Source organism: Brachionichthys hirsutus, chromosome 14 (genome assembly GCF_040956055.1).
Source record: "Brachionichthys hirsutus isolate HB-005 chromosome 14, CSIRO-AGI_Bhir_v1, whole genome shotgun sequence".
NCBI classification, from domain to species: Eukaryota; Metazoa; Chordata; class Actinopteri; order Lophiiformes; family Brachionichthyidae; genus Brachionichthys; species Brachionichthys hirsutus.
Genome location: NC_090910.1, coordinates 5,155,948 through 5,171,505, shown reverse-complemented (window position 1 = coordinate 5,171,505; position 15,558 = coordinate 5,155,948). Strand labels below are relative to the sequence as shown.

Genomic DNA, 15,558 nt, shown 5'->3' with positions numbered 1-15,558 from the left:
TGCACGTGTTCAAGCGATGCTTCCGGTCGTTCTGGTCAGAAGGGCAAATCATCAAAGAACCTCAGGCTTTGGACTGTCAGTATATATACAAAGGGTGTACAGTCTAATTTAGCAATAACTGAGAATTGTTCAAATGCTTGCTTTATTTGCTTCATGACAGGTACACAGAATTATAAATTCATTTGATTGAATGACCTTTAATTTACATGTAAATTTAACCAACACTGCAGAATCTGATACACATGCAAGTTTTGAAGTGGATTCAGAAATAACAATATTGTACAAAATAATTAAAAAGAAATTTAATTCTCAAAATACACGGTCTTTCTAAGCTCCTCTTTATATGTTTTTGTTTGAAAAAAAGTTTTTTTTTTTTTAACAAGCACCATTGTAGTCGTTTTTATACAGCACCTGGAGAATCCAGAGAGGAGGTCTGTGTCCCCTGATGTTGCCTGACCTCCTCTCTTGGGATCCTCTAATTCACCCTCCGTTGTCATGCCTTCACATGTCCTTCACCTTTCCTCCATAACGTGATTAAGTCATGTGGTTCGAGCCCTACAAGGGCAACAAGTATTTTCCTGGGTTACACGTACATACATGGAAAGACATGTTTGCTTACACCATCTCTTATTCAAAACTTGCATGTGGCATAGAAAAAGTTGGAGGGGCGAAAAATGGGCTTTGGTGGTACCCAAAACGTCTCAACTTGACTTTCATTGCTGGCCCCAAGTCCTTTGTTTGCTTTGCTTTTGTTTAGCCAAGGAAGCAGACGGGCCCAACTTCAAACCCAAATTTCTGGTTTGGGTCCCCAAAGTCAGTCAACATGACATCGATGATTGGAACCTGATCGATTTTTGGAGTATTTATCTCCATCACAGTCTTTCCATAGCCCTTCCTCGTCTGGAACAAACAAGACACAAACACAGAGGGAGCCAATTACATTAAATGAATATCAGCAAAAGAAATCCAAACTGGTCAATCATTTTCTTTTTGAGCTATAAGGAAAACTTTGCTAATGTGTATCTGAGAGTTTTGCAGTCATCAGCTCAAATCACAGCCTTCCACTCCTCCCTGTTTCACCACTAATGTCATTTCATTTCAGAAGTATAATAGTTCTGTTCAGCAGGTGCCAAATGAATGAGAAACTGATTACACCCTTTCATAATGGCTCTGCTGCTTCTATTGGAAGCCAGACAGGCGTGAATCACCTCCTGCTGTGGTTCACTGAGGTAACCCAGAAAATCTTGCATGAAAGACAAATTTTAAAAGCAAACAGTGAAAGTGGGAACGCATTGTGTGTTATTATGAGCGAGGCCAGGCGATGGGCAGCGCTTACCGCACATCCGTCCGAGAGGGCCTTGATGTAAGGGTTATTGTCAAAGGACATCTCCTCATCGTTGGCACCCAGGAAACGCAGAGCCCTGTCATAATTGTCGCCGGAGGCGTCGTGCCACGCCACCGACTGGTGGCAGCTGTAGGTGAAGTTTTGCCTGGCTGAGGCCGTCAGTAGTCTGAGGAAGGTCATCTGAACCGTGTTTATTGAGTTTCCAGCTGTGTCGACGTAAGAAAGCTGCCGATGGGAGATGGAGAGAAAAGAGAAGTCAAGGTCATGAAGACAAATACAAAGAAACTGGGAAAGAAACATTTTGTTGAAATGAACAGAGCTTGTTTCTGCCACAAGGATGATCCTTTCTACTCTGTCTCTTTACATTCGGTGGGTGGGTGAGTCAAGGCCCAAATAGACCATATTTCATTTTGGTGTGGATTTAGTTTCTTTTAAAACTTCCTTTATCCTCAGATTTTCTTGCAATTTATCAAGAAATAATGGGTGGTTCTGGAAAAAAATCTATAAAAAAATAAATCACATGTCTTTTTCTTCTTCTTCTGTGTTTCTGGTGCAGATCCAAATAAAAGTCCAGATACACAAGATATAAAGAATTTCCTACGCAAAATCCAGTAACCTTAACATCTGTTTCCAGGGCTAAGAGTTTAATTGGGAAAGCTATGTTGAATTAAAGGTCCCATTCTTGTTTTTGTAAATACGTGGATAAAGAGGATCTATGAATCATTTAATATGTGTAAATTAAAAGAAAAGAAAAACGAACTGAAATTGAAGCAGTGGATTAAGCAATTCTCTTTTATATCGATGGAGACAATGTGCTGACCCAAATCACACTGGAACAAGTAGAATAAAATATTACAAATTATACTGTGACAATACCTAGAGTAATTAGAGGATATAAAACTGACACTGAATAGCCACTGTTATCGGTTCACCCTTCTAATTCATGGCGGTGGCTAATGGGAGGAGGGTAGTGTTAACATAACAGGTCATCACGCTTTCAAGAGGAGCAAGTTTCGGTGACTGTTTCATAACTTCATTGGTGCTCCTATTTTCAAGCTGTGAGACTGTAGAGAGGAGAAAGTAAGAAACTATATTAAAGATGGAACAATCGGCCGAGTACAGAAAACTTACCATTTTACCACGCTTGAACTCACTGAACCATGATCCAGGGATCTCTTTGGGCCATGAAGATATTCTGACCTGTGGAAAAAATAAATAAAAATCATATTAGAATGCTTGTATTGATTTTGTTACAGATTGTTCAGTGAATCTACTAAAAAAAAGGGTTTTCCATGAAGAACAAAATAAAGGGTCCCACCAGGAGGTAATGATAAACCTGTCTGTAATTTCAATATCCTTGAAATGTTGTTTTATAATGGTTATGTGGTCAAATAATCCTTTTTGGTTGTTTTTCTTTCGTTTGGGCAACAGTGCTAACATTGCCCTGAAGCATCTCAAACGGCTTCTTAGACAACTTCAGGTTAGTGCTCTGCCAGTCCTTGATGCCTTGGTTTCCAAGGCATGAAGTGATGAATCACATGTGTGCAGACTAAAAGTCACTCACTCCATTAGACTTCTTATCTGGGTAGATGCAGGTTTCGCCCCCGGCAGTAAAGTTACAGTAGACTTTGAGCGAATCCCCGGAGCAGCCTTGGTTCGGATCAATCCAGTATTCGCCTGAGGAAAACCAAGCAAACTCAAACATCCTTATCAAACAATTGCCCAGAGAAAATGGCTCAAAGCTTCTTTTCAAAATTAAGCAAGCCAGAATCAATGATCCTTTCAGAAATTCTGCTTTGGAGCGATTTTCCGGTCATTTTCAAGGCTTATTCACTGCTGGATAAAATATTATGCCTGAAGTAATTTAGACTCATCATTCTTCCTCAACTCAATTCAAATGGGGAAGGACAAACCTAAAACGATCCATACTTTTTTTTTGTCTTATTGCTCCACTTTACGTGTTGATGTCCTCTAATCATCCAGAAGTCGTGTGAAAAGCCTCAACTGATCTGCTCAAGCATCGGCTTGTCAAATATCAACAGCAAAACAACCACCAGCTTACCATCGGGGAACTCTGGGTGGCAGAGCTGCAGATCTTTGCACGTCCTGGCTGGGTTGTTCTGTGTGCCCATGGGGTATTTCATGCGCTCAATATCCTGCTTGAGGTTGTTAAGAGAGCCGAAGATGTCCTCCATTCCCTCGCCGTAGTCCATGATGGCTGCATCTGACTGCATACCGCTGGAGCGTTTCGTCTTCCTGGGTGATCGAATTGGTAAGGGCTCGATAACTTCGCCTGGTGGGCCCTGCAGGGTAAGGTGGATGAAAACTTTTTCAGAGTTCACACCAGAAGGCAGTGCTACAGTTCTGTAATAAGAAACGGTAACAGGAAGCATTAAGGGTCTTAAATACTTACAGGAGGTCCAGGAAGACCGAGCAAACCAGTGTCTCCTTTAGGACCCGCAGGACCCTGGAATAAAAACGTGGGATTGAAAGATATTATCCGAGACTCACCCAGTGACAACATGCCTGCCTTTTAAAACATTTGCAGTACTCACACTTGAACCCTTCGCACCCTTTGGACCTTGAGGACCCTGCGTGAAAGAAAAAAAATAAGCAATTTATCATTAAATTCTCAGCAGAAATAAATGCATGAATGGATAGGCAAAAACTTACGGGGAGACCAGGGGCACCTGGAGGACCGAGAGGACCAGAAGATCCAGAGACACCCTGATCAGATGAGATGACAGTAGATACACAGGATATTAAACAACATGCGAGATTGAACAGCTCAAAATAATGTGACAAAAAAGCGATGTATGAGGCAATCCCACGGAAATTTGAGGTTTCTGTTACATCAAACAGTTAAAGGGTTAAACCGAGTGAGAACCTTCCAAAGTCCTTGTGCTTTGACAAAAGGGAACATTACAATTTAATTAAGCTTAGTCTCCAGGTACTTAATCCGACCAACCACCTCAAATCAATAAACCAGGGAGGGCGAGGGCTACAGAATAGGATTCTGCACCGTTTATTGAATATAGATGAAGGTGATCATCAAATCTTTACTGAGACTTTAACCTCCATCCAAGCTTGTGGAATGTTCTGTGCATTCCATGTTACAGAATGTTACATAGCGAAAGCTCAAGTCTGATCAACAGAAAGTGACCACAAGAGAAATCCAAGGAGGTCAAGGATGCTTAATGGAAATGTGTTCAACCAGTCCTCAGACATTTGTTAATTAATGCTAAAATAGTGAAAAACTAAATGGATTTATGTCTTTTCAGACCAAAAGCTTCCGGGAAGTGCAAATTCTTTATTGTTAAGATGCCTCAAAGTCACTTATTTTTGTACATCCTTGAGGAATATGAATGAGTAATCCTGACAACCTAGACCCAGCAGAATGTGGATTTAGTGTGGATATGGTGGGTGAAGAGAAACGCGGGGCTGAGCTCCACTGCGGCGCCATTTTACCATCCCTTTTAATAAAAGGCACTAACTGTAGCGACAGCAGGAAGGCAAAGGTACTGGGTGGAGGGCAAATAGCTCTGAGGAACAGTGCGGGAATGGAGTCATAAATTACTTACACCGTCACCCTTGCCACCGGGAGAACCTTGGGGTCCCGGAAAACCTCTGTCTCCTTTCTCTCCTTGCTCACCAGGGGGTCCGATCAGGCCGATCAAGCCTGGGTGACCCTGCAGGTTAGAGACACGGTGCCCACACAGAGAACAATTTACAACAGTGTCCTTCTATTAATACAATTCTATCGCTTGTTTGCAAGCATTTGTTTTGAGGGTGTAAAGACAGCAGCACAATAGTACAGTAGAAAAACACAATGCCTCTACTGTGTGCTTGAAACCTCCTATCAAACCATCAGTGGGCGGGAGTCAAATTAGATAGTCAGCTGTCTGAATATCCTTTGCCGATTTATTACACCAGAAAATATAACAATGGCAGCACAGAAAGGACAAAGATTAAACAGATTAGAGTGATAGATCACACTGAGCAGTATTTTCAACCCTGCTAGTGGGATTCTCTTCGAGCAGCGACAGCAAAAAAAAAAACTCTAATTTTATCTCTCAAATAATCATCTAGCTTTCTACCTGCTCCAATGTAATGGGAGCTTTGTGAAAATGTTGAGCATCCCTGACAGAAGTCTGGACACGCTGTGCAATGATTCCTTTTGCTGATCCGAGAGGATATTTCAGCCCAGTGTCGTCAGAAGCAAGAAAATGAGCTCAAACTCACCTTTTCACCTTTAGATCCGGGGTCACCTTTCAGACCAGGAAGTCCAGGAGGGCCCTACACAACAACAGAAAAATTCAGAAATCGATTTGACAGACTTCAGATTAAAGATGAAAACAAAGTTGGGACAGGGAAAGAAAAAAAAAACACACACACACATACAAAAAGAAACACCAAGACAAACAACCTGGAGCAGAAATTGAACCAAGACGAACAAAGAAACTTGAAAGAGACTAAAGAAAAGCAGAGAAAAGATGAAAGCCTTCCATATTCTATGTCTTTCAGGGCTAGTCCAGCATTTGGGAAATAACAAAAACAGGTGATAGTGGAAATTTCATCTGAGTTCAGAACAGTGAAACTGCAGGATTGGAATAAGTTTGATTTGAATGAACTCAAACAATGAAAACATAACTTAAGATAAAAAGCAAAAAGGAGCAAGAGAAAGCTTCATTGTGTGCACTAACCATGGGTCCAGGTGGACCGTCTTGTCCTGCGGAGCCGGGCAGACCTTGTTCACCCTGTGAAAAACCAGTCAATTGTATTGAGCATTACAGCCTGCTTTATTTCCTCTGGCCTGCTATTGATTTTTGTATTTTATTTTTTGTGCTCAGCACAATGATTAATGGCCCAAACAGGTGGGGAAAGTGTGCTGGAAAAAAACAAGCAAAAGTAAAGTATGAGCCAAATGGATGTATTGATTATTCCATGAAGTCCACAATCATGCCATACAGTTGCTTAGTGTGTGTGTGATCTGTGGGTGTGTATCTGTTCTGTGCATGCATGTCGGTACAATGTACAGTATATACAGTGTTTCACAATGCAAGATTGCTGCTGTAGTTTGGACTTACGACGGGGCCAGGGATTCCACGCAGACCCTCTGGACCAGGCTTTCCTGCAGGTCCTTGTGGTCCAACCGGTCCTGTTTTACCCGCTGGACCTTCAGCACCTGCCTCACCCTGTATGCAGATATACATGCCTGAAGAACTTGAGCTTGCCACACCTGGGTGAAAGTTGGGTCCAGCTAATGTCAAATGTTTCTCTGTTTGTTTAAACCTGCCACACATTCCAATTTGAATCTATTTATTTAGAGGGAGTAAAATGCATCAGGGCGCAGTGGTAAGCACTGTTGCCTCACAGCGAGATGGTCGCATGTTTGTCTCCGACTTGTGGCCATTCTGTGAGGAGTTTGCATGTTCTCCCTGTGTATGCGTGGGTTCTCTCTGGGTTCTCCGGCTTCCTCCCACCGCCAAAAACATGCAGCCTAGGCTGATTGGTGACACTAAATTGCCCGTAGGTGTGAGTGTGTGTGTGTGGCTGATTGTCTGTCTCTGTGTTGCCCTGCGATGGACTGGCGGCTTGTCCAGGGTGTACCCCGCCTCACGCCCATTGACTGCTGGGATTGGCTCCAGCTTGGCCCGCGACCCGATGATGGAATAAGCGGTTGGCAAATGAATGAATGAATAAAATGCATCAGACATTATTGAATTTATATTCAGAATAGAACAAGAACTTGAGTTGTTTGTTGTGTACATTGTTCTGAGGTAACTGGCCAAAAACAGTGGTTTATAAAAACACAAATAATGAGATCATTTGACAACTTGTGGAAGTTGCAACAACGCTTGCATTTCAGAGGTGGGCTCTTTTTAACATTAGGTTATGTTTCGACTGTGTGCAGGCTGGATAAATGGGGACAAATAGACAACATGTGTTTCCTGTTCACAAACAAAGACAACAACAACAACAGGCTACCGGTATATTCATTTTGAGGCCAAGAGAAAATCATCTTCGCCTAACGATTACATTTAAAGTGTTCCAAAGTTGTCCAACTGTAATTTGATAAGCATCAATATGCACACTATTTTCATTGAGCTGGAAGGTATTACAGGTTGATTGGAGACAGTGATGCCAAATTTATTATGACTGCAGTTCTTTCTTTGCACGGATGCACAGTCAAGAATAATAAAACCTGTATTTCATTAAGATGATCACCATTAATCTGCATTATTATAATAATATAATATGATATAAGGACAATAGGAGATTCTTATAAAAGACATAGCAGAGGACTTCACTGGTTGATTCTCACTAATGAGAGAAGCTTGATTGATGTTTAGAGGCGTCGCCATAAAAAGCTTCTACTCCTTTTGAAAATAAGCCACAGCCCACTGTGGGAAACAAGCGAATCGCAGCTTCACTCACCTGGCTGCGTCCATAAATTAAATTACCACTGTGTTATTGTGCTTTTAATTTAAGATGGATCACAATGTGGGTAAATTGTGGGGGCTGCGAGGTTGTCAGATGAGGGACTTGCTGAGAAGGCTCGACTGTGTGATGGATGAATTGATTTTGTTACCTTGGCTCCTTTCTCTCCTTGCCTGCCCTCTGCACCAGTAGCCCCAGCAGGTCCCTGGCGAGGATGACAGGACACACCTTTAGCATTTCAACAAGGCATTAACACTCAAACTGTTCCGTAAGCCTGAAATAAACGAGTGTGAATGCTCACCATTTAACACTTGTCACACTATTTTCAAGGCTTTTCAGATCAGTCAGCAAACACAAGACAGTATTTGTTTGCGTGTGGCATAATTTGTTTTATTGCATGAAGGGAATGCGCTAGAATAAAAAATGATTCCCACTACCAGACATGTCCATGGGGTCATCTGAGCCTCGTGGGAGAATATTCAGTTTCATATTGAACAGCTCTCTTTCCTGATTAATACTTGAAAGGCGCCGTCTACGCGCAGGAATAATAATCCATTGCCCTTGAACGTGCACTACTTTGGTTACATCAAGATCGCCCTGACTGAGTTGGACGTGCCTTTTTCTACCCGCAATAGTTCAGTCCTGCAGGAATACACACAGGAAACACACAGTCTTTTTCAATCCCGTTGAAAGGTGGCAGATCTTTACTTTCCTGTGAGGAGCACCTTTAGACCCGCAATGATTTCTTTCAACTCTACCTCCAGTCTTACCTCTTCAGAAACACTCTTCATCTAAATTCCACTCTCATTTGGCCGACTGAGGCCCGGGTGCTATTGACTGAGAGCTTTTAATGCGAGTTTGTGCCCTGTCTTGGGGCTTTCATCTTCCCTTGGTGTGTACCTCTTACTGGTACTGAAGAGGCAGGCTCTTGACCAGAATAAAAAGCTGCTTCAATTATAGCACAGCATACAGCGACCTCAGTCAGCGTAGGAGTGGGTTCCTCTCACTGGGCTGCATTTTTATTACCTCTGCAGAATTTGGTGTATTAGACTAGACACGCATTAGTTATGTAACTGTTATCAACTGAATAAAATGACCACTAGTTAGTAAGAAAGGACAACTGGAGGAAATGAGGAGTAACCTGAACCCTAACAGTGAACCAGTTGAATGTAGAACGATGTTAAAGACATTTTAACATTTTATTTTCAATTTCCAAGAAGACAGGTAGCGAAGCGTAAGGAAAATGAGATGAAGCCCAACTTGCTGCTATATGAAATCAAATCTGACAGTAGCAGAGAAAAAAACCAACAGCTCTGAAATGACTTTCGCTTGGGAATTACATATTCATAGGAGCGAGCTGTTGCGTGACAGAAGGGATCATCTGAAGCCCCCTTTTAAGAGGGAATAAAGACCTGTGTGTGATAAAACAGGCCGATGCCTTATATAAATCCCTGAAGCAGTTATGTGCAGAATATGCTGATACCATGCTAAATACTTAGAATGTGAATTTGACTGGGCACGTTTGAGAAGCAATCAATCCAGGTTTAAAAATGCATAATGTTTAAAAAAATAATAATATATATATATAGGTTAAGCCTTGAAATGCAGTCACTTGAGATTGAGACTGTCTTTCAAATTCAGGAGAATAGAGCCTCATTTTCATGTGGACATTGCACTCTTCACTTTATTGGAAATATGTTAATTTCTGGATGTGTGTATTCATAAAGTGTCTTACTGGTTCCCAGCTCTCATATCCCAACCTCACACTATGGGATGCATGAAAAAAGATATTCTTATTGGATAGAGGAAAATACACATCATCCTAACATCATATTTTAATTTGGTAAAATCTGCTGCAATTAAAAAAATGGAGACTTCGTTCCTTCAGCAAAGATCTCAGCGGTTGCAATCCCAACACAATGAATTAAAGATTTTATTTTATTTTTTAAATTTAATTGATTGATGCTACTCCAGTCCAAAGCTTCTCCTCTGATTAAAAAAACAACAACTTCCACCATGTCTGTATTATGCTTTTGTTTTGGTCTGGCTGTCAATTATCCACAGATCAATAATGTGTCAGACTCGCTATCTCACTCTCACTTCCATCCCACTGCGACAAGGACGTAAACGAATTCGTTTGCAGCTATTTTTTGGCAAGCTGTTTCAATTTGTCACAAAGAAGGAAAATTGCGTCTTGCAATTCATTTCTCAAGAAGCCTTCAAGGGGATTTCTTTGCCGAGAGTACAAATCCTAGATCCCTTAAATCTCCCACTTTGTTTTCCCAACTCCACTTTTAATGAAAATGAATCTCTCCTGCTTTAAGGCCAAAACCGAACTGCTGAGGAAAAGAGGCTCCAAAATTAGGTGGAATACTGGTGTCCTGGAACTGGATCGCAATGCCGGACACGCTCCTGTCATCTACTTGGTAGATGTTTCAGGCTAGTTGAATCATGGTTTTAACAATAATGAAGGTCTTAGCAAGACACGTCATATCAAAGGTGTCCATTGTGCAATAAAAAAATGCGAGAAGATTGCTGGATTAGTGCCCAAAGGCTTTCAGAAATGCATGCACAGATAAAAGTATATATAAAAAAGAAAATCAACTTTTCAATCTAATTGCATGACCAAAGTCTTACTCTCTTGCCAGGTGGTCCCGGTGGGCCGGATTCTCCTGATGGACCTGGAGGTCCCTGAAGAGAAGAAAGAAATAAGAGATTAGGCAAAAAATTAAAAGCAATCAAACAAGTATTCATGTGTACTGTTCTCATGAATTCTAATGATAATGGTTCATTAAATCACTTTTTAAGAGTGTACATGGCAAAATAACACAGAGTACTTTGACATTAAATGAAAACTCTATCCCAGGATGATGCAGATGAGTTAAGAGTTTTCTAAACTGATGCATCCCTGAGACACGTTCATCCAGTTATCTCTGACTGAATTGCAAGCAATTAAACCATGCTGCCATCATTTGCATTGGTTAATATTTTACAGTGCTGAAAAATCGGAGAGGAATATTAAAGTTTTCAGTACACTGTGACAAAAATATCTGTTTGTCCCCTTCTCCAGAAAGATTGAGTTAATCTCACATTCTTATGGTATAACTAGTTTTCTTTAACTCATCTTAAATCAAATCAACTTTATTTATAAAGCACTTTAAAACAACCGTATAGCTGCAAAGATCAAATATATAAGATGTGTGAAGTAAATCAATGTCACTAAATGATAGAATGTGATTTTCTTTGGCAATGATTCGACTCATTCCAAAGCATAAATATGAATAGGAGCTGTTGAACTCTACTCGCCACCAGCACATCAGCGCTTAGCTCTGATTTCTACTACTCTAATATTTAAATACCATAATCGAGAAATATTCATGCTTATTTATACACAGTCACAGTTCAGATAACAATTATATTCTGAAGTTATAAAATACCTCATAAGTAAAACAAATACAGTATATGATACATAATGGAGCCATTTTTAAACACTCTGAAATGATAACTTACTGACTGGCCGGCCTCACCATCCTCTCCCTTCTCTCCTCCTTCTCCGTCGGTACCCTGTAAACCAGACGCGGAGATAAATACCGCTATTCAAAGTACGTACAGTATAAACTACCACCATACAACTGATTCATTTGTGGATTCAGCAGGCAAATATGGGGAAATATTGCTTAAAAATCTCATACTTACAGCAACACCTGCTTCTCCGGGAGGGCCTGGGTCTCCGGGGAATCCAACAGGACCCTTTGATGGGGAGGAATGGCATGTATTTGTATTTCAGAATAATACTGAGGTGCTGCTTAAATAATGGTTCCTTTTCAAGGAGATATTTAGCAGCATTTTTGCCATGTTGCAACCACTTAATGGATTTAATGATGATGATGCAAATCAATGAAAGTAGTTATTTCATTTCCTTGAATTAAAAGGCTCTTTAGCTCTTGACTGACAATCTGGCAGACTTACAGGGTTACCCTTTGGACCATCATCTCCAGGGGGACCCTTGGCACCAGCGGGTCCGGCAGCTCCAGGTGGGCCAGCCTCACCCTTATCTCCTCGCTCGCCTTTAGGTCCCTACAGCAGTGGGGTGGGGGGGGGTGGCAGGAGGAGGGTATTTATTACGTGTTTCTATTGTCAACACTGCATTGAATGGAGCCCAGAACGCGATGCGTAGTCAGAGGCTGCTGAAGGAAATTGAATCCAAAGGTGGTCACAGTGTCAGTAACAGGGAAGAACAGGCGTTGATGGCATACACCGTCGGTGTGAAAGGAGTCTGCATGCTTTCAGCACCATGAGCTCATAGATATGATGTTACTGTGCCCCTGTTGTCCAGATAACTCAGTTATCTCCAAGGTACAAAGTGTGGCATTTCCAGCATCAATAGAAACACCACACACCTAAATGATAAGGGATATGAAGAAGCGCATTGCTGCCTTTAAACCCCTGCAGCAGCTTTCATCAATCTTTTTCAAGAATTTTCCGATGCTCACTCTGAGTAAAACCATGGTCACTTCACATTATGCATTTGCATAAAGCATGTACAGAGCTTAAAAATGTTTACATGAATTTTGATATATTTATTGTCCCCACTCAAACGGATGGATGAGGAAAATGATCATTCAGGTATATAAAATATTCAATATTGTCCAGATTAGTTAAAAAAAGAAATCAGTAAACTAACTAATTAAAACATTCTCAGCACCATTTCTTTTGTCCGTATAAACTAATATCTAGAAATGACTATAAATTATATTGTATCCATGGCAAGTGAATATCAGTGTAATAAATCAGTAATAAACGTAACACGTTGATGAAAAAGGACAATTTTATGAGGAGGACTTGAGCTGCAGAGTGACTTTGGAAATGTCAATGACACCAGCAGTGTGATGGGGAATTTGGAGGAGACATTATGGATAAGCATGATGCTCTGATGCTGCCTCTAGAGAAAGGCCATCTTTTTAATCTGCTGTTCCTAATGACGAATGGGCCAGTGGAACTAATGGAGCCGTCAACAAAGGCTGCTACGCAAGAGTAAGACGGAATAAATTCTAAATCTCTGACTCGGAATAACAGAGCTAAATAAATAATTATGGTAAATAAACATTCACAAAACAATAAAGTTCACCTCAAGTAGTCTGATTAGAAATGTTTGCAATGAAAACAGGTTGATTAACCTGGGGAAGTCGACTACAGCCATATTGTAGCAGACAAACAACTGTGACCATTCTGCTCTGAAAGGAGCTGAACGGTGTTAAAATACTGACTTATTTCCTGGTCAATCCAATCATTATTCCTCAAGTCGGAAGCACCTGGGATATTCTCCTGGTAATTCAGAGTCTAGGAAGAGACTCGATTTTGGAAGGTTATGTGGAGCAATACTAAGCTGAATTACTCAACTGACCGTGATGAATAATGACTGTGTGGTGAACACACCGGCTCTCTGAAGAGGAACACTTCCTGATTTTTTTTGTTTTTACATATATTTGCTGAACACTTTCTATTAAGCAGCTTTTATTCCTGAGGTTATATCTGAGAATATATGTTGCTAATAATGCTGATACTATACAATAAAAAATATTGATTAGTTCAAGCCATTCCTGCAGGACATATTTTGTTCAAATCAGAATCAGAGCTCACTTACTCCAGTTCCAGCCTCTCCAGATGGTCCTGGGTTTCCAGCCTCACCTTGTTCACCCTGTGGGTAAATAAATCAGAGTTCAACATCGCCATCACATAAAAGTCAGTCACAGTAAAGCAGTTCTCACATATTAAAAATGATGTTAAGATAAAAAAGGCAGGCATTTCATTTCATTTCAGCTGGTCAAAGTGCAGTCCTCCTCCGTTTTATATTCTGGGGCCGTTTTAACGGCTGTGGTGGAGCATTAAGTATTTATGGTGCAGCCACCTGACAAATGGCTCTAAAATGGACAACTCTTCTTAGAAATGTTGCAAAATAGACATTAATAGTGTCAAAGCATTAACTCAAGCAAAAAGCCAGAGTGTATGAAATGAATAAACTGTTGGGGAGTCTGAGGATGGCATGATGGGGTGGGTCAACAGGATTTAGTCCAATACCTTCTCACCAACAGATCCCACAGGTCCCACTCCACCGGGAGGACCTTGTGGACCCTGCAACAGGAAATAAAGAAAGTGAGTCATCATCCATCACCATGGCAGAGGACAAGTGATGATATCCAGGCAGTCTGATGAAAATAAGTGGCTATGCTAAGGAAGATGTAGTTACGGTCTTACATGGAACAAATCCTTTTTAAAATGCTTGTTATATAAGTTTATTTGCACATTGTTAGCTAATAGTCATACGCACATCTGCTCCACTAGGACCTTGAGGACCTCTGGGGCCAGGGGGACCAGGGGGGCCCTGTAGAAAAGAAAGAAAGCATCATTAAAGTGTACAAAACTCTTAGTAAGTGTGCTTACAAGGATCAGTTGCTTCTCTTACCATGGGGCCAACATCACCGTTCTCTCCCTTCTCACCAGGAGGTCCAGGAAGACCCTAAAAACAAACAAACAAAAAACATTACAGGAAAAGGAAAGTACAAAAAAAAAGACAATAAATAAAAGCTGTCCTCTACAGGGGTAAGGTTCAAACAGCTGCTATCTAGGTCTTCTATTTCATGAAATATTTAGTGGATGGAAACTGTGCAAGGTCAAGAGCAAGTTTACTATGAGATTAACTATTGATGAAGTTGTGCAGACAAACCGGGAGAAAACAAAAGCAGTGCTGCAATTTAGTGATCACAGTATTCCTTAAACCTAAAAGCAAATATGTCTTCAGCAGCAGAGTAAGACGTGAAATGGAAAAGGATTAAAACATGCTCGAGTTCAATGTATGAAGGAAGCTGCATTTAGCAGTGTGTCTAAAATATGTTGGCAGGGGAAAAAATAAATTATCTATCTGCATAGATGAAGATGACATTTATTGATCCCACAATGTGGAAAGCTCGATATTCCAGTTACTGAGCATGTGTGAGAAATGACTGAGTAAGAAGCGTGGTCAATACCTGTGAGTTTGATCCCTGACATTTCTACGAGTAATTTCTGTGATTAAAGTGTAATTTGCTGCTTCACATCTGTAAGTATCCATTCTTGATTCAGGTGGTGGGTCATAAGTCTCATGGTTTCAATGGAGGAGATCAAACACTGACTACCGGTACTTCTACATGGTTTACACCACCCACAATTACAACCAATGAAAAAAATAACTGGTCAGGATCGCTGTACTTGTGCATCAAACATCATCTGTGAATTTGTATTCCTGTTTGTGAGCGTTCCGTTGGTGTGCTAGAAAGCCTTTGTAGCTGCAAAGTGATCCAAATAAAGATCTCTGCGAGTTTAATATCGTAAGCGCTGCTACTAATCATGCAGCATGTGCTCGATGAGGAGATGACGATGTGAGCAGGTCAGTCGATGCGATTAATGGAATCGCAATAGGAAGTGAATTACTCCCAATTAAAGATCCATCGAAGGCAATTCTGCAGAGATAGGATCGCACATTGGAATGATGATCGGTAGTCTGTGTAATTTCATCAAGACAATGACCCCAATCTCTGCAGTGCACACTAAACGTGCTTTCAGAAGAGAATACATTAGGATAAAACTGCTAATCACTAACAAAGGGGCCACTTCTACAGCTCCTACATCATTAGATTATTATCGTAGGGATAAAAAACATCATTAGACATAATTGTAGTGTAAAGTGTTTTAGTCTGCTTTATAAATGACTGTAATTTTTTTAATCTGGCTTTAAC

At 40.8% G+C, this 15,558-nt stretch overlaps 1 protein-coding gene across 1 annotated transcript in view; it reads right to left on the bottom strand.

Annotated features, from left to right (window-relative positions):
• Nucleotides 1-753: 753 nt before the first annotated feature.
• The window catches only part of col11a1a (collagen, type XI, alpha 1a), a 60,668-nt gene continuing 45,863 nt past the window's right edge, over nt 754-15,558 (bottom strand). Inside the window, exons 47-67 of the mRNA XM_068747777.1 lie at nt 14,250-14,303; nt 14,115-14,168; nt 13,865-13,918; nt 13,431-13,484; nt 11,756-11,863; nt 11,483-11,536; nt 11,297-11,350; nt 10,424-10,477; nt 7,938-7,991; nt 6,433-6,540; nt 6,049-6,102; nt 5,588-5,641; nt 4,927-5,034; nt 4,019-4,072; nt 3,901-3,936; nt 3,759-3,812; nt 3,408-3,648; nt 2,910-3,022; nt 2,477-2,545; nt 1,337-1,570; nt 754-900 (exon numbers count right to left, since the gene is read on the bottom strand). Coding sequence (XP_068603878.1) covers nt 754-900; nt 1,337-1,570; nt 2,477-2,545; nt 2,910-3,022; nt 3,408-3,648; nt 3,759-3,812; nt 3,901-3,936; nt 4,019-4,072; nt 4,927-5,034; nt 5,588-5,641; nt 6,049-6,102; nt 6,433-6,540; nt 7,938-7,991; nt 10,424-10,477; nt 11,297-11,350; nt 11,483-11,536; nt 11,756-11,863; nt 13,431-13,484; nt 13,865-13,918; nt 14,115-14,168; nt 14,250-14,303 — 1,812 coding nt within the window. The remainder of the gene's footprint in view (nt 901-1,336; nt 1,571-2,476; nt 2,546-2,909; nt 3,023-3,407; nt 3,649-3,758; nt 3,813-3,900; nt 3,937-4,018; nt 4,073-4,926; nt 5,035-5,587; nt 5,642-6,048; nt 6,103-6,432; nt 6,541-7,937; nt 7,992-10,423; nt 10,478-11,296; nt 11,351-11,482; nt 11,537-11,755; nt 11,864-13,430; nt 13,485-13,864; nt 13,919-14,114; nt 14,169-14,249; nt 14,304-15,558) is intronic.